The sequence below is a fragment of the Chelonia mydas genome, chromosome 8 (genome assembly GCF_015237465.2).
Source record: "Chelonia mydas isolate rCheMyd1 chromosome 8, rCheMyd1.pri.v2, whole genome shotgun sequence".
NCBI lineage: Eukaryota > Metazoa > Chordata > Testudines > Cheloniidae > Chelonia > Chelonia mydas.
The window spans coordinates 54,490,444-54,516,736 of NC_057854.1; the positions used below are offsets into that span (position 1 = coordinate 54,490,444).

The following is a 26,293-nucleotide window of genomic DNA, read 5'->3' on the forward strand; positions in this document are numbered from 1 at the left end:
ATGGTCACTAATACAGGAATCTGAGTCCTAAAGCAATTCTCCACACTGTTTTCCAATACTTTTTTTTCCCAGTAATAATTGTTTCAATATTATAAGTTGATATGCTCATTTATCATCCTGACCATTATTAATGAGCGCTGTTTTCTTCATTACATTGCCATGGTAACTGTGTGACACATTTGAGCAGAATTATCTGTTTCCAGATGGAGAACTTCATTCAGAGTATTTGCCTTTTGAGAATGCCAACGGCATATTTTCTTTTAAAATGCTTTCTTCCCCACCCCCCAAAATTGTTTTCTGTTTAGGGCTGTTGCTGCCTTCCTTTTTGTATCATGATGGATTTTGTGGAATTTGTTGTACAAGTAACAATGATTTGTCTAGCTTTTCTTTTCAGCTTGTTTGCTTTTTACCTCTTTGTATCTAGTTACATTGTGTTTCTTCAGTACGTTTGCAATAGTAGCAAAGTACATCCCACAAATCCCTTCTTCCTTTTTCATTGTTTGTGGCTTTCTCTTCATATAGAATATTTCACACTGTGCATGACAATATCCTATAATTCTGATTCTGTCCAATACTTGATTTTTTTGTACCACATCAAAAGAAAAGGTGCTTAAAGATTTATTACTTTTTTCTATTTTTGTCATAAGGGTGTGTGTAAAATATGTTACTATTTAGTGTTAATCTGTATAGCAAAATAAATGTAGATAGAGCTTTAGGTATCACACATGTCCTTTCCCTGACCACCTTATAGCAGGGGTTCCCAAACTGTGGTACGCGTACCCCCTAGGGGTATGTGAGACATCTCTGAGGGTAGACAGGAGATACTGTATTGTGTAATGGTGAATTTTGTTTGTTGTTTTGTTTATTGCATTTTCATAATAAGCTACTCAGATGAAGCTTTAAAACTCTATGGGAATTTGTTATATAAAATACCGTAGTTAATTTACTTCAAGATGTACAAGTGAGAACACAGATATACAGAGACGCTTACATACAGAGCCCTCACTTTCAGTCACTGTACAGCGTGGGTTCAGTTGCTCCACAACTGTCCAGTCTAACTGAGCTCAGAATGTAGGGGGTTTTTCAGTTGTATACCTCACACTATAACTATATCTGTATGTAACAGTGAAATATGGACAGATGGCTGAAGACAGGTAGTGTTAAAAAGAACACACAAAGTAATAGTGATGAGAAGGGTATAGGTATGCGGGCAGCTGGTAGATCTGGAAAGGGGTATGCAATAAGAAAACTTTGGAAACCTCTGCCTTATAGTTTAAAGGTCTCACCCTAAGAAGTGTAAGTATCATAACTCTTACTGAGGTCAATAGTCATTGTAGGTCCTGTGCACTTCTTAGGGCCAGACCTGTTCTTAGAAAAATACAGCACAGGCCCATCATAACGGACGCATCAGTATAGCTTTACTTCGTAAGAGCAGGGAAGATGAAGGGATGCATGGCACATAGGAAATGAAAGAACAGTAGAATAGTGTGTTATGTGTTAGGCTCCATTTTTCCTTAAGCCTTTTGTTTGTGTGGGCTTGTATTGTGCCTGCCAAAAAGTGAGAAAAATGTAGTATTTTAATATGTAGTTTGGATTTTGGATTTACTGGTTTGCAATATTCAGGAACCAGGGAAGGCACCAAATATAAAACTCTTAACTCTAAATATTACCCTCTCTCAGAGTCATAAAGGGCCTGATCCCATGTCCACTGAAGTCAATAAGAGTTGTTTTCTAGAGGTGTCAGTAGTTTCAAAGAGGATATTTCCAGTTATACTTCAAGCTATCCTGCAACTACCTATGCTACTGTGAAGGCTGCAAGGCTCGTAATCAGTCACATATTTTCTTTTCTTACTTCTGATGACACTATAATTACATAGAAAGCTATATTTATATAATTCCATCAGGGAATTATATTCATTTTTACCTACCTCTAGCAAGTAATTCTTCAATATGTTGGCATCACATATCTTTTTTTACTGTATTTTTGTTTATTATTCTAGGAAGAAGTTCTTCATGTATAACAGGAAACCTGGTTACTTACGACATTTCTCAAAAATTGGTCCTGATATATTCCATTACTGAGCATTAATCTGTGTGTGTAATATATATATTACACATATATATCAATGGGAGTTGCTGCTCGACACTTTTGAAAACCAGGCCATCTGTTCAGACACCTTCATGTGGATTTTAGGCATCTAGTCCACATCTTGACTGATAGGTTTATCTTCCTAAGTAGTCATTTTACATTCAAGGTAGATTGTCAACTTTATTTTTTACCAAATGTACAATGATTTTTTGAGAGAACAAATATAGATTTTTCTCATGCATGAGCAGATACTGTATTATGGAGCCATGATAGCCATACAAAATTAGGGAGGAAAGACAGTTTCCATTAGACAGTTTATTTGTTTACACTCTCAAACTGTGCAACTTCTAATTCCTTCTATGTGCATTTTTGAATATGTAGTCTTTTGCCAGAGGAGAATTTTTTTACTTCTCTGAAATCAGGGTGGATTGATTTAAGTCATTGACTTTAATCACGATTTAAATCAGCAAGTAGGAAATTTTTACTTAAATCATCTATTTTAATCATGTTTTGCATTTATACTTTTTTAAAGTTATTTTCCTAAAGAAATTTTGATTCTTGGTGGTTGGTAACCATTAAAACAGGTTTATCTACAACTAAATATAGGCTTTACACTAAATTTGGTACTACTTTTTGCTAACCAGGAAAATACACTTCATCTATATGTAGGGCCCTACCAAGTTCATGGTCCATTTTGATCAGTTTCATGGCAAGAAGATTTTAAAATTGGTCCGTTTCACATTTTCAGATGTTTACATCTGAAATTTCATGCTGGTGTAACCATGGGGGTCACAACCCAAAAAGATACCCAGAGGTGGGTCTGATCTCTTCTCCCCATGCCCCCGGCCAGAGCAGCCATGCAGAGGAAGGACAAGTCTTGTCTCTCCCTGTCATAAATATAAAGGGAAGGGTAAACACCTTTTAAAATCCCTCCTGGCCAGAGGAAAAACCCTTTCACCTGTAAAGGGTTAAGAAGCTAGGATAACGTTGCTGGCACCTGACCAAAATGACCAATGAGGAGACAAGATACTTTCAAAAGCTGGGGGGAGGGAGAAACAAAGGGTCTGTGTCTGTCTGTGTGATGCTTTTGCCGGGGAAAGAACAGGAATGGAGTCTTAGAACTTAGTAAGTAATCTAGCTAGATATGCGTTAGATTATGATTTCTTTAAATAGCTGAGAAAATAAGCTGTGCTGAAAGAAATGGATATTCCTGTCTTTGTGTCTTTTTGTAACTTAAGGTTTTGCCTAGAGGGATTCTCTATGTTTTGAATCTAATTACCCTGGAAGGTATTTACCATCCTGATTTTACAGAGGTGATTCTTTTTACTTCTAATAAAATTCTTCTTTTAAGAAATGTTTCATTGTTCTTAAGATCCAAGGGTTTGGGTCTGTGGTGACCTATGCAAATTGGTGAGGATTTTTACCAAACCTTCCCCAGGAAGTGGGGTGCAAGGGTTGGGAGGATTTTGGGGGGAAAGACGTTTCCAAACAACTCTTTCCCAGTAACCGGTTAAACGTTTGGTGGTGGCAGCGAAAATCCAAGGGCAAAGGGTAAAATAGTTTGTACCTTGGGGAAGTTTTAACCTAAGCTGGTAAAAGTAAGCTTAGGAGGTTTTCATGCAGGTCCCCACATCTGTACCCTAGAGTTTAGAGCAGGGAAGGAACCTTGACACTCCCCAGGCCGTCTTGGACTCGTAGATAGCCCCCTTCTTCCCCCCAGATTGGGACACTCCCAGCAGCAGGGGGAGATTGGACTCACCTCCACAAGCCACCTCTGGGACTACTGCCAAGCCTCAGAGCTTCCTGCAGCAGGGGGAGGCACCGGAGGTGGGTCTGATCTCCCCTCAAGAGTGATTGTGCAGGGGAAGGACAAATCCTGTTCCTCCTGGCCCAGGCCAGGACTCACAGCTAGGAGCCTCCCAGGAGCATGTGGGAGATAAGATTTCACGGGGAAGGGGTTAGCTCAAGATCCGTGACATGTTTTTCACTGCCGTGAAATTGGTAGTGACCTATCTATGTACCTTTATTTAACCAATTATATGGTTTAATTTATATTTATTCCTATTGTTAATTTTTACCTTTTATTATGTTAGAAAATGGTAAATGATGTATTTCTTTTTTACTAGATAACGATAAACATTTGTGTCAAGTTCTATGTAAATGGCAATTAAAATTCAATTAAAAATGCACAAAAACAGTATTTAGAAAAACCCTCTACATGAATACATAAGGAAAAAAAGGTTTATAAAAAAGGTTATCAAAACTAACTGATTTATTAAACAAATGAAGTACTATCTGTAGTCAGTGAATTGAACTGATTGTTTTTGGTTACCTGGTCCTTTAAAGATGTTAGAACAAGTACATCTCACTCCCAGTGTTTTTGCATAGATGTGGGACAGTAAAACAAACTTTTCTGCTTTTTCAACTCTGAATTGGTTTCTTAACTTTGAATTAGTCATTGAACTGAAATAGTTGTATAAACTGAAAATGAAGAAAATATTCTCTCTGCACCTACAATCAAAGCCTGGTTTAGTCTGTCAGAAAACTGGTTCCAGGTGCTTTAGCCAGTGACTTTCACGAGTTCAATGATTTGAACTTCTTTAAAACTTGTCAGTTTTAAAGTTCAATATTACTTTTTATATTTAATTTTAATGATTTTAATAGATTATAATACATTAAGGCCTTAACGTAAGTTGTAAATTTCTGATTTCTTTTTAAATAAATTAATTTATTTAAAAAATAAGCCTGTATTGAATTTAAATAAAAAAAAATCCAATTTAAATGTTAAAAATCTGTTTATTTTTTAAATTGATTTTTATCCATTCTGTTTGATATTTGACTTCCTGGTTGAGATGAATTATTCAACCTGTTTGAGAGATGTGATGTAAAAATGACTGTTTTGTTTTTTGTAAAAGTCCTCTAACTCTTGGAGATGAGTGCTGTGCATCATTTCAAGGTATGGAGTATTTCTAGGATCAGTGTCCAAGTTCAAAGTGAATTTAAAACACCTGGTTGAGAAACCTATGTTGCTTATAATCTCTGAGTAGGAGACTCCTGCAGAACTTAAACAAGCAGGAAAAGAGCTGGGAACAGGACTTCTGTGCTGCTTGTAAATTCCATAGAGTGAGCGGGAGGAGGGCAGGATTCCTGTGGAGCTTGTAAACTCTATAGACATCCTGGCTCCAACTCTCTGTTCCAACTTGTTGTGTGACTCTTCAGCATCAAGCTCTCACAAATACAAGATCTATGCAAAACTTACATAACTAAGGGAATTCCCAAATATACAAAATTACTGGAGCAGTTAAGGCTGCCAATGCTATAAGTATTAATGCCATAATAATTATTAGAATGTTGTTATAACTATAAACATTTGAAGTTAGGTAACTGGAAGTTTGTAGTTCAAATGTCAGAGGCACTGGGTATCACCTTTACTTAAGGTCCCAACACCATCTTTATCTCTGCTCTCTTACCCCCACCCTACCCTTCCCTTATCAAACTTTTATCAACAAACCATAGCCCACCTATTGTCCCATGGAAAACATTACATACTGGCTTGTGATCTGTAAACTCACTAATAAGGGAGTTCTCCTCATGTTCACATCATCTCTCATGACCCTTTATGTACAGTCCATACAAGTCCCTGCCCTTGTCCACTAGCCCAATGTAGGCTGGATATCCACCTCTCCTCGATTTATCCTCACCTTTTTCCCAGTATTCGTCAGGTATATTAGGCTCCAGATACAGCCCAGAGATTAATTTTTTCATGTCCACACTGAACATATGGGCCACAAGTACTTGATACCCTACTGGCCTTTAGTCTGGCCTGAGATTCTCTCTGTACTCCATCAATGCTATAGGAATTGTTGCAGGTTATATGAAGCATATGAAATCTTTTCTATTCTATTCTGTTTGTTTTCTGCTCTTCTAATTCATATGTGCAAAAGGGAACATTGAGTTTTTTTCATGCGGAATCTACTGTGGCGCTCTCAAGAGGATTGAGAAAATCACTGAAGGTGAGGAGGGAAAAAGGAAGGTTGATATTGCAATCTTAACTCAGTATTTCCAGTCTTGATAGTGTTTAGGACTTTTTGAATGGCAATTTTCTGATTTCTCAACTTCCCTTTTTGATGGAATTCAGAAATAGGACTTGGTTTATATTTGCTGGTAGAGTAATACTGCTTTAAATTATCAGTACATATCTATTTTCAGTATTAGCTCTGTCTTACTGAAATGCTGCTCTTTGGCACATTTTTACAGCCATCTTAGTTTTCTTTACATTGGTTAGAAACACGTATGAACTAGACCAAATACAAAACCACCAAGTAAATTAAAAACCAATTACTGTCAGTTTAAAACTACCCTTTTTAAAAGTGATCTGTTTTGGGACTGAATTTCTTTTGCTGCCAAATAGTTGCTGGTATAATGAGTAGCTTCATTTCCAGACCTTACTTTCTGTTGCAATAAAACCAGGAAAACTCATTTGTTTTTGTTTTGTTTTGATTGTTAACCCTTAGCAAGGGAAATAGACTGTATGAAAGCCCACTAGTAAAACAGAAGGGTCTGCCCTATTTTACCTGCCTGTTTTGTGCCTTCTTATACCCCAGTGTATTTTATCCTGTTTCATTCTGTGTTAACATTTTATCTGTGCGTGTGCTGTAAGATCCTCATCTCTGTCTGCAATTGGGAATGCTGCTGTTCTGCAGCATGCAGGGGTCTAGGAAGAGCAGAGATAGACTTTCTCTGTAGATGCCCATGGAGGATTTATGCTATATATGGTCAATACAAATGGATAATTAAAAAAAATATTTTTAATTTGAGTTGGATTTTTGATGTAAATTAAATACAGGGTGCTTGTGTTTTATTTTTAAATAAAGCTATTTAAAATTAAATTACAACCTATGGTGTAAGGCCTAACCATACTGTAATCTATTAAAATCATGTAAATACAAAAAATAAGTGGTACATGTTTGCTGCAAAGTTTTAAAGAATGTCAAACCACTGAACTGGTGGCAGTCACTGGCTAAGCATCTGGAACCAATGTTTGTAGAAGTGCTAAATCAGCTTTTGACAGCAATAGCCTCTTTTGCAGGTGCAGAGAGAATATTTTCTTCATTTCAGTTTATTCACTCATTTCAGTTCAATGACTGGTTCATAAAAGCTAAGAAACTGATTGGGAGTTGAAAAAGCAGGAAAGCATGTTTTCCTCTGCCAATCTATGAATAAAAACTAGGTGTGAGAGGAGGAGATGTACTAGTTCTAAAATCTTAAAGGACATGAGGATGGGAAACATTCAGTTCATTCACTGACTACAAATAATACTTCCTTTGTTTCACAAATCAATTGGTTTAAACCATGAAACATGTTTTGGTAAAACATTTTTTTTTCCCCAGCACATTTAAGATAGTTTTATTTAATAAAAAAAATAACGTTTTGGTTTTGTGCACCTTTTAACTGAATTTGAATTTCCATACAAATAGAGCTTGACACAAATCACAACTAACATATTAATCATCTAGGAAATGCATCAATCAACCTTTTCTAGCATTATAAAAAAGAGTAAAAATTAAGAATCTAAACAAATGTAAATTAAGCTATATAATTACTTAAATGAATATGTATAGATATAGTCTGTCCTCCTGGTTAGCAAAAAGGAGCACCAAACTTAGTGTAAAGGCTATATTTAGTTGCAAATCAACATGTTTTAATGGTTACCAACCAATGTGAATCAATCTGTTTACAAAAATAACTAAAAAGTTCAAATGCAAAGCACAGTTAAAATTGATAATTTAAATGAAGGTTTTCTGCTTACTGATTTAAATTGCTTTCTTTTTAAATCAATCCACCCTGATGCTGTGGCTGGGGGATGATCTTTGCAGATCCCTGGTTTCATCTCCTGTGGATCCACTGGTTACATGCACTACATGGCACAGGGTCAGAGAAGCAACTGAGGAGTTCGGGTACATCTTCACTGGAAAAAACAACACTGCAGCAAGTTTTAGAGCCAGGGTCAACTGACTTGGGCTCACAGGACTCTCAAACGGAGCTAGAAATAGCAGTATAGATAATCCCACTCTGGCTGGAACTTGGGCTCTGAACCCCAGCGAGGGGGTAGGTCTCAGAGACTGAGCTCCAGTCTGAGTAGGAACGTCTGCACTGCTATTTTTAGCCCCATAGCATGAGCCCCAGGAGCCCAGGTGAGCTGACCTGAGCTCTGAGACTTGCTGTTCCATTTTGTTTTTGTTTCTGTTTTCGCAGTGTTGATGTACCCTCACTGTACAGGTACCCAGGGCACTGCCTCTTAGCTGGGGGAAAAGGAGGAGGATTACTTCTTCCAACCCCTGCATGGTCTCCTGCACAAGATCCATTTACTCAGGTTTTGAAGGAGGCTGTTCACATTTCTTACTGTATTATAGCGTGCACATGTAATAGGATGTTGATAAGATGTGAGCTTTGAGTTCTGGATAATTCACTGACACTTGAACAGACATCCATTATTTAAAAATTAGTTCCCCTTGGAAATGTGCAGCTGAAAAGTATTAAACTTATTAAGTAATAGCAGAATATGAGGCTTCTTTTTTCTCAGCCCTGTAGGTCTGTCTGTCTGTCTGTCTTTAAATTTCACTTTCAAGAAAGAACATCTTTTGAAAGGGAAAGGTTTTTTTGTTGCTTTTTCCCCTCAGAGTTCAGCATATAACTGCACTTTGTGTTACCTTTGCTCCAGCCTGTTAAAACATTACAGCAATGGCATTTCAAATTAGTTGTTGAAAAAACAGCTTGTCTTACTATTTTGTTCAGTGGTGCCATGAAACTAAAAAAGGCTTTTTGTGGTCCAGCAGGGGATAGTAGACATGCATCTCAATTATCAGCAGTACTGGAAAAGGAAATACAGAAAATGTATAAAAGTTCACTGGAATTTCAGTAAATTTGCAACTTTAATTTAACTGTGAATCTGTAACTTTTTTTTCAGTCCAGACAGTATATAGCTAAACTCATATATAATAGCTACTATGCATCACTTGTTTGCATGCCAAAGATGATACAGAGATGCAAGGACTATAGAACTCATTCATAGCAGGTCACAACATATAGAAAACAAAGGAGACTATGCAGTGTAAGTCTTCTTCCTCCACATGTATAATGTCCATTCATAGTGCTGTGGTGGCAATGTTGGAAGGAGTAGGTATTGAACCATTTATAAAGGCCAAATCCTGTGGTCTTTACTTTAGTCTTAGTCAGCCTAAACTTCCTTTTGACTTCAGTGGGATTTACACACGTTTAAAGTTAAGCATGCCCTTACATTTGCTTTGCTGAGTTAGGGTCATATGCTGGAACCAGGGGGGCCTAGGGGCCATTCCCCCCCCCCCTTTTTTTTTTTTTTTAAGAAAAGAAACATATGCACCTTGGGGAAAATAGGCTCATACTGCTAAAGGCCAAGATGCACTATGAGATCGGATCAGATGCATTCCTAGATATCCACTGCAATCCTAGATAATCGCGTGATCAAAATTACATTATTTACATTTTTTGCTTAATAGAGATCGTATTTCTTCTATCTGCTACAGCCTGTTGATGGTTTTTTAGGTTTTCTAAAAATATATTTTTGATTTGATTTTTTTAATGAAACACTAGAAAAAATCATTTTTATGGTAGCTCTCATATGGGGACATGTTTACTTCCCTTCAAAGTTGTTTGTTATTGTTTATTTGGCTGATGCCTTTTTCCAAGGAGATTTAGAATTTAAGGTTACAATTTTTAAATTATGCATTATACATAAACAAAGATGATTGATTGTAATGTTACAGAATTGCAAGTTACAGTTCAATAATTAGTGCAGTATGAATAGTGGAATGTACGTAGTAAAATGTAAATGCAAGTAAAGTACAATAAAAGAAGTGCAAAACTAAAATGCAGTCCTGATGTTTAGAATTAAAGTTGTCTTATTTTTTTTTTCATTTGTGCAATTTATAATTATACCTTAAATGTTATAATGTGGATTCCTTTTGTATTCTGGTCCCTTATGTTACGTTGTACTCTGCGGGATATTTAAGTAGTATTTTAATTCCCCTGCCACTTTGGCCTTGGCCACCCTCCCCACCCCCTTCTACAAAGGTTCCGACGCCTGTGGTCAGGGTTTCTGTAAGGCTCTCAAGATTTGGTCTTACATGAGGATATGTTAGCCTTAGACATGTGAGTGATGCTTACATGAATCATTTCCTCCTTCCCTCAATGCAAGCATAGACTGTACTCCAATATCACACAAGTCAGTTTTCCTCCCCAATCCCATGAAACACTACCTGCCATAAGATTTTTGTTAGCTCTAAGTTCTCTTTAGTTCTTTAATACTAATTTTCTGCTCTGTTTCTATATTTTAAAATTGCTTCACTTTTTCTTGAAGTAGTAATAAGCATTTAAGTTACCTTGGGCACACGTTGCATAGGTTAGAACTGTATCAAACAATATCTTCCCACAAATAGGGAGCATGCAGACTTTCAGAGCAGTAGACCCATCTTCCCAGAGAGGATCCATGATGGCAATAGTAGCTTGAAGACTTAGATGATAGAAAATTTTAATGCCTGAAGTTACTGGAAAACCTAAACAAAGAGATGTGCCTTACACATTGCTCTAGATCTGGGTCCAAGATGCACATCTGTTTGGATCAAATTCCAGAGATAACTGAGAATTTTTTGCCTGTGATTCCGCATGAGATTTACTTTTGAGTCACTTTTTTGAAGTTTTCTTTTCTAGACTTGTTTCCATGGTGGGTGTTAGGAAGAGAGCAGACTCTGAGATTACTAGGGTCTATACCATTTAGGGCTTGGTTGATAATAGGCAGCATGTTTTTTCCAGTCAGCTGTTTTTCCATTTACTGAAGTACACTGGTACAAAACTTTTCTTTCTTTCTTTTTTTCTTGGTACTCAGATGAGTATAGGATCAAACCAGTGGAAGAGGTCAAATACATGAAAAATGGGGGAGAAGATGATCAGAAAATAGCTGCCAGGAACCAGGAAAATTTGGTAAGGACTGAACTTATCATTTATTTAATAAAATTAATATGAACATGACTCTGCTTTTGTAATGAAATATGCAATGCGCAGTATGTTTATATTACAACGTAAATGCTGCAAAAGGATTTTCTTGAAAATGCCATAACTATATATAGCTTGCATGGAAGGTGGAAATATTACCTTTTCTTGCTTGTCTTTATGAATTAGCCTGTACTTGATCTTGTGGAGAGTGCTTCAGAGGAACTAGTGTTTGTATTCAACAACTTTGCAAATAGAAATATATGCAGGTCATGATGAATATGTCTGTGTGCAAAGGAGTTCTTAAAAATACTGAAATTCACAGCTGATCAGAAGAAAACTACCTATGTTAGGAACACATCTATAATTTACTCTGTTTCCCTACTGTGAATTTTAAAATTTGCAAAATGAGGTGCTCAGAATAAGTAATGTACCTGTAACACGGGATTGCCAAAAATTGGTGTTCAGTAATTTGACTGGAGATCAGTTATTTTCTTGTTTATCATCAAATTAGTATTATCCTCAAGATTTATCCTTATATAAAACTCAAGATTTCTTTCCTTTTGTTGCTCATTGAGCATATCTATTATTTGTTCCACTGTAAGCTGAGATAATTTCTATCTGAAATCATCATTACTGTTATTACTTCTACGGGCTTGTCTACCTGGGGGAAAAGTGCAGAGTAGCTGGTACAAAGTAGTTAGTGCGCATTAACTACTCTACACCAGCTCCCGATGTGGACATTTACTCTGCAGTGAGAGTGCCTTTGTGCGCCCTAGCTGAATACACTTCCAAAGTGTATTCAGGTAAAGCACACAAAAAAAGGCACTCTTAGTGCAGACAAAGAGGGAGTTAGTGTGGAGTAGGTAATTTGCTGTAATTTAAATTCACATCCTCACTAACTCCACACTAACTTCCCTACGTAGGCGAGTTCTAATTATGTTACTGTTATTTATTCTTAGGGGGGGGGAAACAGGTTTAGGTGAATCATGTCAGGCTTGACTTTCATGTGGAAGTTTCTTTCTTTCTTTTTTCTTTTTAAGCTCAAAATAGAGGGGCCTGGAGGATTGATCCAGATACTACTTTCAAAGACAGACAAAATACAGCATTTTAAAATATGTAACATTTCAGATTTCTGGGCCTATTTCTTCAACTGAGTTTTTTCATACAGTTTTTTCCCTTCAGGTATACTGAGAGGAAGATCATCTGCTAACTTCAATGGAGCTATAACCATTAATATCAGCTGGGGAATCTGCCTGTCAGAGTAACTAGATGACTCTTGGGAATGTTACCATTTTAATATTTTTTCATCACTGGTGCTCCAGGCAATCCCACCTACTGTACATTTCTCTCTTAAGTGTGTATTCTGGAGATTGCAGTACAAAACTGCAGTACATTATTGTAGGTAAATAGCCCTGTTTACCACCTTGTGTGCTGTTCCAGCCTGATATTTCAGATTGTGGTTGAAGGCCACTGAACAGCACAGAAGATTTCTCCTCAGTCTCTACTCTAGATGCATATTTCCAGTTTGCAGTTTTGCATTGCTGATGCTCCATTGGACAGCACAAATTTAGCTTGCAGCAGGATGTTTTTAGTGTGCCTAAGAAACATTGCTGAGAGCATCACTTTTTCTAGCAGTATCTGCAGTGTCTTCCACCTTATCGCAAATGTAAGTGTGTCTGTTTTTGTTTAACTACTTTTAAGAAATGCTGCTGCAAAAATTATCTCTAATTTTGGAGTCAGAGATGCTTTATTGGTGAGTACAATGGAAGAGAAATTGGGAGCTGCTACTAGTTTTCTGATAAATGGAAAGATGCAGATCAGTTTGGTTGAAGATTGCCAGTTTAGTTGCCAGCCTTAAGGGATACAGCATAATTTAGAGAAGAGTCTGAATTCTTCCTGGTTGTCATTAAAAATGGAATCTTAAAGGCTTGAGTCACTTTTAGAAGTCTTGGTGACATTTAGAAACTAGATCGATAATCTTGTGTTTTATTAGTGCCTGCTTTCGTGTTGTAACGTTTAATTCTTGTATTGGTTATATTTATTAAGAGATATTTCTGTAGAACAGTTGAATTTTATGTATATAATGTATTGATAGGTTGTTTTTGAGCGGGATCGCAGATTTCTTGGGAAAAAATTTTAATATGAGGATTGGGGAGAATACCACTCCCTAATCTAAAGAAATCTACAAAAATAAAGTGAAACCCTTTAATCAGAGAGGATGTTTATACTTGATAAAGGTTTTTTAAAAGATAGTGAACATATCTTAGACATCCAGACAATCGGTTTTTCGCTTTCTTCTCGTTCTAGCTCCATTATAAAGATACTACATCTCCCTCTGTAAATGTGTACGGTTTGTTAATCCTAGGAATTGACAAATCATTGACATTTTAGATTTTTAAAGCTGAAGGTTCCCTCTAGTAAACTTGTTAAGTTCATAATTTAGAAGATAGGTTAAGTCATGTATCACTAAGACTTTAGTTTTCCTAATGGTTGTAAAATTGACAATTATCAGTTACTTAATCTTGACTCTTCATCAGGCACTTCTGGGCAACTGAAGTTTTAGGCTATGGCTACATTATGCAGCTTTTAGCGACACGGCTGTGCCACTACAGCCATGCCACTAAAAGCCGCGCAGGGTAGCTGTTGTTCTCCTGCTTTGTTCTCTTTGTTGAGAGTTCTCCTGCTGACAAAAAACTTCTACCTCCCATGAGTGGCAGCAGCTTTATCAGACAGGAGAGTGCTTTTTTTAAACACCCCGAAAGACAAAAGTTTTGCCGACGAAGCGCCAGTGTAGACATGCCCTAAGGAACAAGAGAAAGGTCTGGGAGAATCATTAAGCCCGCAACCCAACCCTTTTTCTTAATCCCACATTTCTGCCTTGTCACTATGCTCCCCAAACTCCATCTCCTGTGGAAAAGGAGTTAAGATGAGGTGTGTAGCTTGGATTCAGTTGTATTCTGCTTCAATCACTTTCTAGAGTGACTGACTCTGTGTTACTTTTCTGCTTGAATTTCCTGTTTACTCTTAGTTACCTATGAAAGTGGCTGGTGCAGGTGAATTCTTACTGGAACTTATCCAGTCCTCCTTCACTCCACTGTTGTGCTACAACAAAACAAAAGATAGAGCGCCGGCTTTTCAATTTTCAGGTGCAATTGTGTGCATACATTTGTGCGAGCATAATGTATGCAAACACACAGAGCCCTCTTGGTACCGAAAATGGCTATTTGTACATACATGATTTGCATGTACAAAGAAATGAGCCGTGCAAGGCTGTTGCACCTAACTCTGGCCAATAATTTCAGTCACCTGTCAGTAAATGAATTAGTCTTTTATTAAATTAATTAATTATCTTCACAGGACTAAGGTTTTTATGCCATACCAGCTATAACCCCAAATGGAAATAATTTTTATCCGTTGCTACTTTTAGATTGCTACTCAATAGATCTAGCTAATGGATCTAACTAGAAGCAAAAGCCAGTGGTGCATAGTCAGCATGCGTAATGTACCAGTTTATTTGTACTTAAAATGGCATGGCTAAATAATAAAACTGGGACAAACTAATATTTTAAAAGGCAAACAAAGTCTTGGTTGAAGACATCTCTAGTACATGTGGGTCTGACTGGAATAAATAACAGTTAGCCAGCTTTAAAGACCCATTAATCTTTTCTTTAGAAAGAACTCATTGTTTAGCTTGACAGCATCATATTAGGTATACTAAAGTACCATCATAACAGACTAATTAACATTCATAATAGGACTAATTTAATTGTCTTCATTTACATACTCATGGCGTACTAATGGCATTTCATTGTGAAATTACACTACTGGATAAGGTAAAATATCTTAAAATACCTTAAAGGTAAAGTACCGTCTATTCATGCAGCTTGGCATTCTTTTTCCAAAATGTTATGAGCTATATTGGTTTTAATTTTAAACAGTTTGCTACAGTACAGATTCCTCTTTCTGTAATCATCTTATGTTTTCAAACATTTCACTTAATAATTCTTGGGGGGGGGGGAAGGTTATTTCTTAGATTTTTTTGTAACTTCTACTTGTCAAAATCTGTACTTGCTATATGTATAGGTAGCCTGTAAGGGCTATATGCTAGGATTTGCACACTTTATCAAACAGTTTGACACAATCATGCATCTTGACTTGAGAGAAGCTAAGTACTGAAATAGCAGGGAAGTTACAGGGCGAAGACAAATTCACAGAGGAGTTTGTAAACAATTGAATGAGAATGCTTATGTACCTGATTGTTGCCAATATCTGAGTCAGTTTCACGAGGGGAAAAAATCACTTATTTTTCTTTCAAGATGTATTAGTTTCCACAGCAGTTACTTGAGAATGTAATTTGTGCCAGCCATACCTATGCTGTTACCTTTAGGCTATCTTTTGAACTCAGACCAGATTCTAGTCTCAGTTGGATCCATGCAATCATTTACTTAATTGATACTTAGTATTTCAGAACTTCAGTTTTCACTCTTCTGTAGCTAAATATGGGGAAGACTGCAAATGCATCTGCAAAGTCAAAAACCACAGTGCAGTAAATGTCTGTTTTTTTAACAGTGACCATTGTCTGAAGTGTCCCTTGATTACTATTTTTAGGTATGCATTGAATGGCTATTTATGTTGAATGTATTGCTGTATAGTGTTCATAGTTTCATGTGCTCATACAGTGCATTGGTGATATATGCTGCTGTATAAATGTTGGCATTGTATAAATGCTAACTAGAATTATACTAAGAGTTCAGCATGTGTGTTGTTATATAATTTTTTAAAACTTTACAACAATACAGTTCCAGAAGAGCTTATTAGAAGATACAATAGAGTGTACACACACAAACACAGGATGTATCGTGGTACCCAGGTGTAACGATGCTGGTTCTGGCAGGACCCAACTGAGAGTGCCAATTCAGACAAATTGCTTAAAGCAGGGCAGTTACAGCCCAAGGCTGGGGTTTTTCCACCTCTAAGGCAAACCAAACCAGCCAAACAGAGCAGTCTTTGGTCTCACCCCACTGACTAACCACAAGTCACACAAGCAATTCCCTTAGACACTCCAGTTTCCCAGTATTTCCACCAGTGCCACTCGTTATGGGGATAAATGGTTATGAAAACCAATACCCCAGTAAAAGGAAAAAGGTTCTCTCGATCCCAAAGGATCAAGCCCCAGACCTAGGTCAATATACAAATCAGATCTTACCCACAAATCATGCTGTTGCCAATCCTTTAGAATCTTTAGATGAGAGCTAGAATTGGTTAGATGGAATCAATTACATAGAGTAATGGCAAAGTTCTTTGTTCAGGCTTGCAGCAGTGATAGAATAAACTGCAAGTTCAAATCAAGTCTCTGGAGTACATCCACAGCTGGGATGGGTCTTTCAGTCCTTGGTTCAAAGCTTCAGTGTAGCAAAGATCCTCCAGAGGTAAGAAGCAGGATTGAAGACAAGATGGAGGAGCTGCAGCAGCTTTTTATATTTTCTTGCCATGTGGTCTTTCTTTGTTTGTTCCAAAGACAAGCTGTCCATCATATAGCCTGGAAAAACCTCAGAGTTCTGTCCATAGGCAGGTCCCTGCATACCTTGCTGAGTCACAAGACGTGTCTGCCTTCTCTCAGTGGGTCACTTGTATAGCTGATGATCCTTAATGGGCCATCAAGCAGGCAAGGCAGAGCTGACACCAGCTTGTCTGGGGTGTCACCCAGAAGCATAGCATAAGTTTGGAGTATAGACAATATAGAGCCAATACTTATATCTTTAAATACAAAAATGATACATGCAAACAGATAGCATAATCCTAACCAGCAAACCATAACCTTGTCTTAGACGCCTTATTTGACCCCCTTTATACACGATTTGGTGCCACTGCAGGATCTTGGTTGCAACAATGTTCTATACGGTCCCAGTTCAAGTCAATAACGTCACACCAGGAACTTCCACTTCAAAACCACAGTCCTCTACCACTTGAACTAAAGAAAACTCTTCGGCCTTGTCCACCTGGAAGAATTTGGCATGCTTTATGTATCAACCCCCATAGCATGCTTATTATTCATTATGGGGGGGCCCAATAACAGTCTTTAACTATTTTAAGGGCTGTTATAAAGAGTTTGTGATCAATTGTTCTCTTTGTTCACCGAAGGTAGGACAAGAAGTAGTGGGCTTAATCTGCAGCAAAGGAGATTTAGAGTAGATATTAGGAAAAACTTTCTAACTCTAAGGGTCGTTAAGCTCTGGAATAGGCTTCCAAGGGAAGTTGTGGAATCCCCATCATTGGAGGTTTTAAAGAATATGTTAGACAAACACCTCTCAGGGATGATCTAGGTTAACTTGGTCCCGCCTTAGTGCATGGGACTGAGATAGATGACCCCTCAATGTCTGTTCCAGGCCCAGGGCCATCCCTACCTATACGCAAACTATGCAGCTGCGTAGGGCACCAGGAAATTTGGGGCACCTGGTGTCCTACGCAGTTGCGTGCTGCATCCAGCTCCAGTGGCCAGCCCGATCCCCTGGATGGCTGAGCCGGCCCCTCGTGGGCTGCCCACAGCAGAGCTTAGGAAAGCTGCCTCAGCTCCTGCCCCACCCCTTCCCCTCAGCCCTTGCCCTACTCCGCCCCTGCTCTGCCCCAGCCCCGCCCCCACTCCACCCCTTCCCCCTGCCCAACTCTGTCCCCTGAGCTGTGCGTCCCGGGGGACTGCAGCAGGGGTTGGGGTCAGGTCTGCCCTGCACTTACCAGGCAGTGGGAAGTGGAGTGACCCAGACCCAGCCTGCACCGCCGGTGAGTGCTGGGGGGCGGTTACCCCCCTTCTCCCAAGCCTGGGAGCTGGGGGAGCAGAGTGGAGCAGGCTTGGACTGGGTCGCTCCACTTCCCAGTGCCCCGTGAGTGCGAGGATGGGCCCAACCCCTGCTGCCTTCTTACACTGGCTGCTCCTGCCTCCCAAAGCCTTTGGGTGCAGCCCCCCCCCCCCCCCCCCCCCCGAGGCCTGGGATGCCGCTCCCCCCCCCCCCCCCCCCCGGAGGCTTGGGGCTCGTAGGGCACCGCAATCTCTAGGGACGGCCCTGTCCAGTCCTGCGTTTCTATGATTCTCTGAAGGTGGCTGCATGCAGATCTTGGCTGCTGTCAGCTAGCTCTGACTGTCACCATCTCTGATTTCCAGATTTTAGACCTCAATTCATCAAAGCACATGCTTACCTGTCATTGATTTTATTGGGACTTAAGCACATGCTTCAGTGCTTGATCGAATTGGTTCCTAAAGGAGGACACAAAAGCATAATCAAAATAAAACTAATAAAAGAGATTAAAAAAAATAACCTTTTGCTTTGTTCCTCAGGAGTAACAAAAAGGGACAAAATCAGTGCAGACATCTAGACACCCACAGATGCATTCAAACACTCACTAATGTACATACTTTACTGGTGGGCTGCCACAGCTGTCCACCCACTACCTCATTAGCTCTACTGTACTCCTGAGATCTAAAAAAGAGAAGAGAACAGAGTCATTAGCTAACAGACACACAGGAAAATGAATTCCCTCTTTTTCCCCACCAAGTAAAGCCACTTGCCTCTCCTATGTGCTCCAGCACCCATTTGTCCCTGCTGCACAAACCTGTGTCCCCCTGGGCGCTCCAATGCCATAGGTAGAAGAACTCAGTGAGCTACACAGAGCAGCCTGGAGGGATGTCCTTCCTGTGGACTGCTCCTGTCTTGGGCTTGTAGAAAGAAACCACAAGATAGAAGAATCCTTCGTTCAGCTACAAAATGAGAAAAGGAGAAAAACAGGAATGAACATATAAAATTAAAAAATTGAAGAAATGAATTAAAATAATAAAATCAAGCTTCTTACCCCCTCAAGAACCCTAAGGTGACAGGGCTCATCCTACTATACAGTAATTCCTCATTTAATGTTGTAGTTATGTTCCTGAAAAATGCAACTTTAAGTGAAACGATGTGAAACGAATCCAGTTTTCCCATAATATTTAATGTAAATGCGGGGGGTTAGGTTCCAAGGAAATTCTTTTGGGGCAGACAAAAGGCATTATATACTGTACAGTTCTGTACTGTACTGTGGTTGGGAGGTGCCCCTGGCTTACCCCACACAGGCACAGCCCTCTGCAGGCAAGGATGCCAGAAAGCACCTTGTGCAGCAGCAGCGGCAGCTTCCCCCCAGAACAGGCACCGACTTTTCCAGGGGATGCTCCAGGCCCACCTCTTCCCATCCCTTCTCCACTCCAGGCCCACCTCTTCCCACCCCCACTCCACCTCCTCTCCGGAGCATGCCGCGTCCCCGCTCCTCCCCCTCCCTCCCAGAAAGTCCTAAACGCCTATGGGGAAGTGCTGGGAGGGAGGGGGAGGAGGCGGAGAAGAGGAACTTGTGCAATGCTCCCTTGTAAAGTAGTTGCTCTTCCACAGAATCTTACAAGCAGTGGACAGAGCAGGTAGCCAAACGACGTTATAAGGGAGCATTGCACAACTTTAAATGAGCATGTTCCCTAATGGAGCAGCGACGTAACTTCAAAACAACTTTAAGCGGGAGTACTTTAAGTGAGAAGTTACTGTATGTACTGGGCCTCCAGGCCTCAGGGCTTGTCTACACTATCTGCCAGATCGGCAGGCAGTGATTGATCCAGCGGGGGGTCGATTTATCGCATCTAGTATAGATGCGATAAATCGACCGCTGAGTGCTTTTCCGTCGACTCCGGTACTCCACCAGAACAAGAAGCACAAGCAGAGTCGACGGGAGAGTGTCAGCTGTCAATTTACCGCAGTGCAGACACTGCGGTAAGTAGATCTGAGTACGTTGACTTCAGCTATGCTATTCATGTAGCTGAAGTTGTGTATCTTAGATCGACCCTGCATAGTAGCGTACAAACTCTTAGGGTCAGTTTGATAGTAGCCACAGTGAGAACTGCTCACTCTCCATCCGTGATATTTGCAAGTGCCAGGTCAGAACCTCTTGAAGGCAGAACCATTTAAAGTATTTGAGAACGGCCCGAACATATCCTAGACATATTGCACATGGACCTGGGAGCTGGGCGGAGCAATGTGAGATAGGTGTAGCAATCCACAGGCCCCGGAACATTTAGAGCAGTGGTTCTCAACCAGGGGTATGGAGAGGTCTTCCAGGGGGTACATCAACTCATCTAGATATTTGCCTCGTTTTACAATAGGCTACATAAAAAAGCACCAGTGAAGTCGGTACAAACTAAAATTTCATACAGACAATGACTTGTTCATACTGCTCTGTATACTATACACTGACATGTAAGTACAATATTTATATTCCAATTGATTTATTTTGTAATTATATGGTAAAAATGAGAAAGTAAGCAATTTTTCAGTAATAGTGTGCTATGACACTTCTGTATTTTTATGTCTGATTTTGTAAACAAGTAGTTTTAAAGTGAGGTGAAACTTGGGGATATGCAAAACAAATCAATCTCCTAAAAGGGATACGGTAGTCTGGAAAGTCTCAGAGCCACTGATTTAGAGGTACTGCTCTGTGTAGCCATGAGTGCATTGCACTTGAAATGGGAAATCCACAGTGAACATGTAACACCATTACAGCTTATACCAGTCCAGTCACATCAGTGCAAGTGACAATGGTGCAGTTCACTAATATAGACATATTCTGTTAGGTGTAGTAATATGGCTTGTATCCTCTGTAAAGCAGCCATTAGAAGGCACTGTGTACAAGTGCATGCATTTGAGGATGGGGATCATTCAGTGCAGGGGGGGGGGGAAGAGATATGTGTCTGTATATATTGTATATGTATACATATCTATGCTAGATGGTACATGACATAATCCTGCTGAACTCCTCACAGTCAAGCAAAGCTCATCCACAAGTGTCTAGGGCTCATAGGAGTTAAAATCCCAAAATAGGGTGCCATTTTGTAATGATTCAATTGCTGCATAGTCTTCTCATCATCAGCAGGACTGCCATTTGTGATTTACTCATGGAAAGGGACAGATTTCCCCACCATCCTCTGAGATTTTGTTTGTTTTTAAATCACCTGCTTGGTATAAAAAAGAAAAAGTCAGAAGCACCTTAAATGAACTTTGCCATTGACTTCTATGGGATTAGGCCAAAGATGTGCTTTTTGGAAGTGCATAAGAACTGCCATACTGGGTCAGACCAATGGTTCATCTAGCCCAGTAACCTGTCTTCTGACAGTGGCCAATGCCAGGTGCTTCAGAGGGAATGAACAGAACAGGTAATCATAAAGTGATCCATCACCTGTTGCCCACAGTACAGCAGATACATTTGCCTGTAGTTTTTATTAGTACACATGCTGGGTTGATGTCCTTCCTTCCCCCAAGTTTGGTCCCCCTCCCCACCCTCTGCATGTTTGGCTTTGAGTTTTTCTCAGGAGATGAAAAACCATGTATCAGATTTTAAGCTCAGTTTGTCTTATTTGGGGTTTGGACACCATTTACAGATGTATTAGATACACCAGAGGCGTAGACATTAAAATTAAGTAGCAGTACAATATATCAGATGTTATAAACTATTCTGTTAAGCTTGTGTCTCTGAATGGAAAGAGATGCACTTGGAGTGAAGTAGAAATGCAGGGAAAGGACACTGTTATGAATGTGTCTATTTTTTTAAACACATCATGCTATTTCTTATTTTCTTATTTAAATCTATTTTATTTGAGAAGTGCTATGATGCTCTTTAAAAGATGATTTCTTCTAATGAGCTTATGTCAGTTTAACTCATTTCAGTTATGGTTCACTGCATATTACTTAAAGATCAAAGCAAATTATTACATTAAGCATTACTATTCTTTTTTTCCTCCCAATTCCTATAAAACAGTTTTAGGTGAGGGAGGTTGATGTGTTCTCTTTAGTGACTAGCATCTGAAGCAAAATAAGTTCATGGTATTACTGGATCTTTTGACAGGGCAGAAAATTATATATGGATATGGGAACAAATGCATGTTTATGACTCCGATATCTTGATTTAAAATTACTATTAATTTAAATCTTTACACTTTATTATGAAAAACCTTGCATTGTATAAAGTACTTTTGATTTGTTTACAGCTTAGAATGGTAGTTTTTATTGTGGTCTCAGTGTATACTCATTTTTAAAGTAGGAAGTATTAAAAAATAAAGTGATATTTCTCTGTGGCCTTGAAAATGCATTTTTGTAGGGACATCCAGCAGCCACATGCAGTTATAGATCTGCCAGCGTTCGTTAGAAAAACCTATTATTCCAGGGTTTTGAAGTAATTAAGGCCATCAAATATGTTTTGGTCAAACTTATGTCTCTACGTGTATATCTGTGTTTCTTGTGCCATTATTTTCTGCTACTTATGTACTTTGTTTATCTTTATATGTGTTAAAATAATTTAAAATAAACACTTAGGAGTATTTTAATAATTGTTATGCTCTTGGCCCTTGCAGCAGTTTAGCTCTTTCCGTTTCAGATTAACCTTTTATTTAAGAAAAGAAGGAATAATTTTCCAGTAAAGCTTTTAACTGCTTTTTGTTTCTTATACTTTGCTTTATAAAACACAGTGAATGTTTCTGAAGTGCTCAGTTTCTTTAAATGCAAATACAGTGTGTGTCCAAACTGTCACTTTGATTAGGCAGCTTCTCGAGAGAATGTTACTGCTGTCATGGGAAGTTTGCATTCACTTAAGTCTCATGTAGGGTTTTAGAAAAGGCGCATTTTCAGGGGCAGCTGTATGACAGTATAACAGTTTTTCCATTTAGACTCTGAATGAAGAGACATCTAGTTTACTTCAGGAAGCTGATCACTTACATGTGGGGTAGATTTTTAATGGTTTTTTTCTTTGTTGAAATGACCATTCTATGTCTGTATCCATCCACTTTTCACTCTGGAAAAGCTGATGCCTTGGAGAGAAAGGACAAAGATTCATTTGTGAAACAGGAAAATAAACCTCATTTTCAGGGTCACTGTCAATAATGGTTGGTAATATATATGATACTATGTACCATTTTTTAATTTCTAACGATTCCTAATCCTTGCCTGCCAGTGCCCTTGACTCTGGGTGTTTTTGATATGATGGGCTAGATACTCCGATGGTGTAAACTCGCATAGTTCCATTGAAGACCACTTGAGGATCTGGCCCAATAACTCTTTCTGTGTCAATCATTGATTTAAATTCAGTTGTGATAAATCCCACCAGAATTTCATTGTTAATTTCTGCAGAGAAAGTCTAGTTTTTCTATAAATCCTACCCAGAGAATAAATTGATGAGCTTAAGCATTGCAACTCTGACTTAAATGTGACAGATCATTTCAGAATTCTGCATACAATACAATAGAACCTCAGAGTTACAAACACCTTGGGAATGGAACCAAGTGTCAGAGGGATAGCCGTGTTAGTCTGTATCCACAAAAACAACGAGGAGTCCAGTGGCATCTTAAAGACTATCAGGTTTATATGGGCATAAGCTTTTGTGGGTAAAAAACCCACTTCTTCAGATGCATGGAGTGAAAATTACAGATACAGGCATAAATATATATTGGCACATGAAGAGAAGGGAGTTACCTTACAAGTGGAGAACAATGTTGAAGGTCAATTTAGTCAGGGTGGATGTAATCCACTCCCAATAATTGATGAGGAGGTATCAATACTAAGAGAGGGGAAAATTGCTTTTGTAGTGAGACAGCCACTCCCAATCCTTATTCAAGCCCAAAGTGATAGTATTAAGTTTGCAAATCAATTGTAGCTCAGCAGTTTCTCTTTGAAGTCTGTTTTTGAAGTTTTTTTTGTTGAAGTATGGCTACTTATAAATCTGTTGTTGAGTGTCCAGGGAGAGTGAAGTGTTCTCCTACTGACTTTTGTATGTTACTATTCCTGATGTCTGATTTGTGTCCATTTATCCTTTTCTCTGTGTAAAAGTTTACAACTGAACATTGACTTAATACAGCTTTGAAACTTTACTATGCAGAAGAAAAATGCTGCTTTTAACCATCTTAATTTAAATGAAACGAGCACAGAAACAGTTTCCTTACCTTGTCAAATCTTTTTTAAACTTTCCCTTTATTTTTGTAATAGTTTAGGTTTGACACAGTACTGTACTGTATTTGCTCTTTTTTGGTCTCTGCCAAATGGAAATGGGAGTACTAATTTAGAACTACCAAGAGCAAGTTCTTAATTTCATACCTGATTAGCACAATCTAGTGGATAAACTCCATCTATAATCATGGTATGTGTTCGTTTTTTTAAAAGTGAAAATATTTATGGCATATATTCAGGAATAAGTAGTAATCTCAGAATGAACAGCTACATGTAAAAGTCCAGGTGCCCCTACCTCATCGGCACAAATTCTTTGTACATACAAGTTGGAGCTGCATGTTTGTGTATACTCTGTGTGTGCGTGTGCAATCTCAGTTTCAATGTGTGCATGATGGATTTACACATCCAACTGGTGTGCATTAAAGTGCACATGTATTTTTTGAATGCAGCTGTTAAAAAATTTGGGTTATCCTGTTAAGGCTGATAAGCCACAAAATTTACTGGTCTCAGTAGCTGTTGGCCCTATTACTTCGGGCCTTTATTCAATAAGGCACTTAAGCTGTGACTAGCTATAAGGACATGAGTAGTTCCCATTTACTTCAGTGGGATTAACCATGTATTAGTTAGGCATGTGCTTTTATATACCTATCAGGGCCTGAAGTATTACCCATATGTAAGTATTACACATATATATGTTTATGCATATGCCTTTTTAAAAATTGATTTTTGCTGGCAGAGGGGTATACATTCTTCCTGCTCTTCCCCACAAGCTTGGTGTGCAGTGTATGTTCTAATGTTGCAACTCTAGGCATTCAAAAATCATGAACCAGGCCCCAAAATCATGAAATTAAAAAAATATTATTTGGGGCTCCTGTTATTTGTATTGTGATGTTGGAGCCCTGTATGTTCTTGTTTTCAAGCTTTCCTCCACAATCAAAAGGGCTAAAATCTTTTAAAAACAAACAAAAAAACAAACAAAACTTGAGTGTCTTACATAATAACATGATTCCAGGAGTTGGGGCTTTAATAAATACAACCGATAGTGCAAGACTTGCAATACAATCATGAGGGTTGGCAGCATGTTTTGTCTTCCATTTCCTGTCGCAGTATGCATGTACTACCCTTTCTGTGAGCCATGTGATAAGCATTTGATAGTTAATTCTGCTGGAACAGGAGGCAAGGCAAGAACAGGGAGGACTGAATACATGCAGAAATGCCTAAAACAATGTGAAGTCACCATCAAAAGAATAAGGCTGCAGCTGCAGTCTCTGAAGTTACAGTAAGTGTTAGCAGCTGTCCCTGTTGCTAGCGTGGAATTCCTTGAATAGCGGCACAGCTGCAGCTAGCTCTCAGGCTTCTCTCTCTCTTGATCATCTCCCCTTCCCCTGTGCAGTAAGCCCCGATTCACCCCATCTGCTCTTGTGTAGCTGCAAGATCAGGAGTCCCCTGAATCCTTGACCCTTCCTACCTCATGACGTGGAGAGAAGCCCACTTCTTTCATAGCAAGCTTGGGGTTAGCAAAGATACCTCACTTGTCACCTAAATAATGTGAATTATCTAAAATATATTTGTGTGACACAGTGTAGGAGGTGAGGAGGAGTCCTCTACATGCATAAAGTTTTTAGTGATGTTCCCTTCAGTTCATATGGAGAACCGTAAGATTCTTGGTGTGCTTTGTTTCGGTCACTGCTCTCTTTGCCCTTGCCCCAGTTCAGAAAAGCACTTGAAGCACAGGCTTAAGTCCATCCTTATTCATGACAGCATTTATGCACATGGAATTCCTATTGACTTTAGTAGGACTTAAGCCTGTGCTTAAAGTTTAGCAGGGCTTAAATGCTGTACTAAATAGGGCTGCTTTCCCGATTCAGGGGTTGAGTAGCCTTGACCTCTGTGCAATTTGTAAAGTATTCAGAGACAGACACAAAGAGTATGACTGAGCATTCCTCTCGTGCTTTAGGAGCTCTACAGCTGAGGCCGTTATAGAAGAATGTATATATTATATTGATGAGAAATGGTATGTCATCAGGTAAGTAAATACTGTATCCTAATGTATATGCATGTGGGGGCAGTTAAAGTTGCAAGGGCAACTGTCCTTCAGTCCAGTGTTTTGAGTGCTGTAACTGTGCATCCATAACCATCTGTTCATGTTGTTTTTGTATGGAATAGAATACAGTGCTGCACCTGG

The 26,293-nt window shown here is 39.0% G+C and overlaps 1 protein-coding gene across 2 annotated transcripts in view; it reads left to right on the top strand.

Moving 5' to 3' along the window:
- The window catches only part of C8H1orf21 (chromosome 8 C1orf21 homolog), a 193,805-nt gene that overhangs the window by 100,597 nt on the left and 66,915 nt on the right, over positions 1-26,293 (top strand). For both annotated transcript variants that reach the window (XM_007061128.4, XM_043521372.1), the window contains exon 3: positions 11,010-11,104. In XM_007061128.4, coding sequence (XP_007061190.1) covers positions 11,010-11,104 — 95 coding nt within the window. The remainder of the gene's footprint in view (positions 1-11,009; positions 11,105-26,293) is intronic.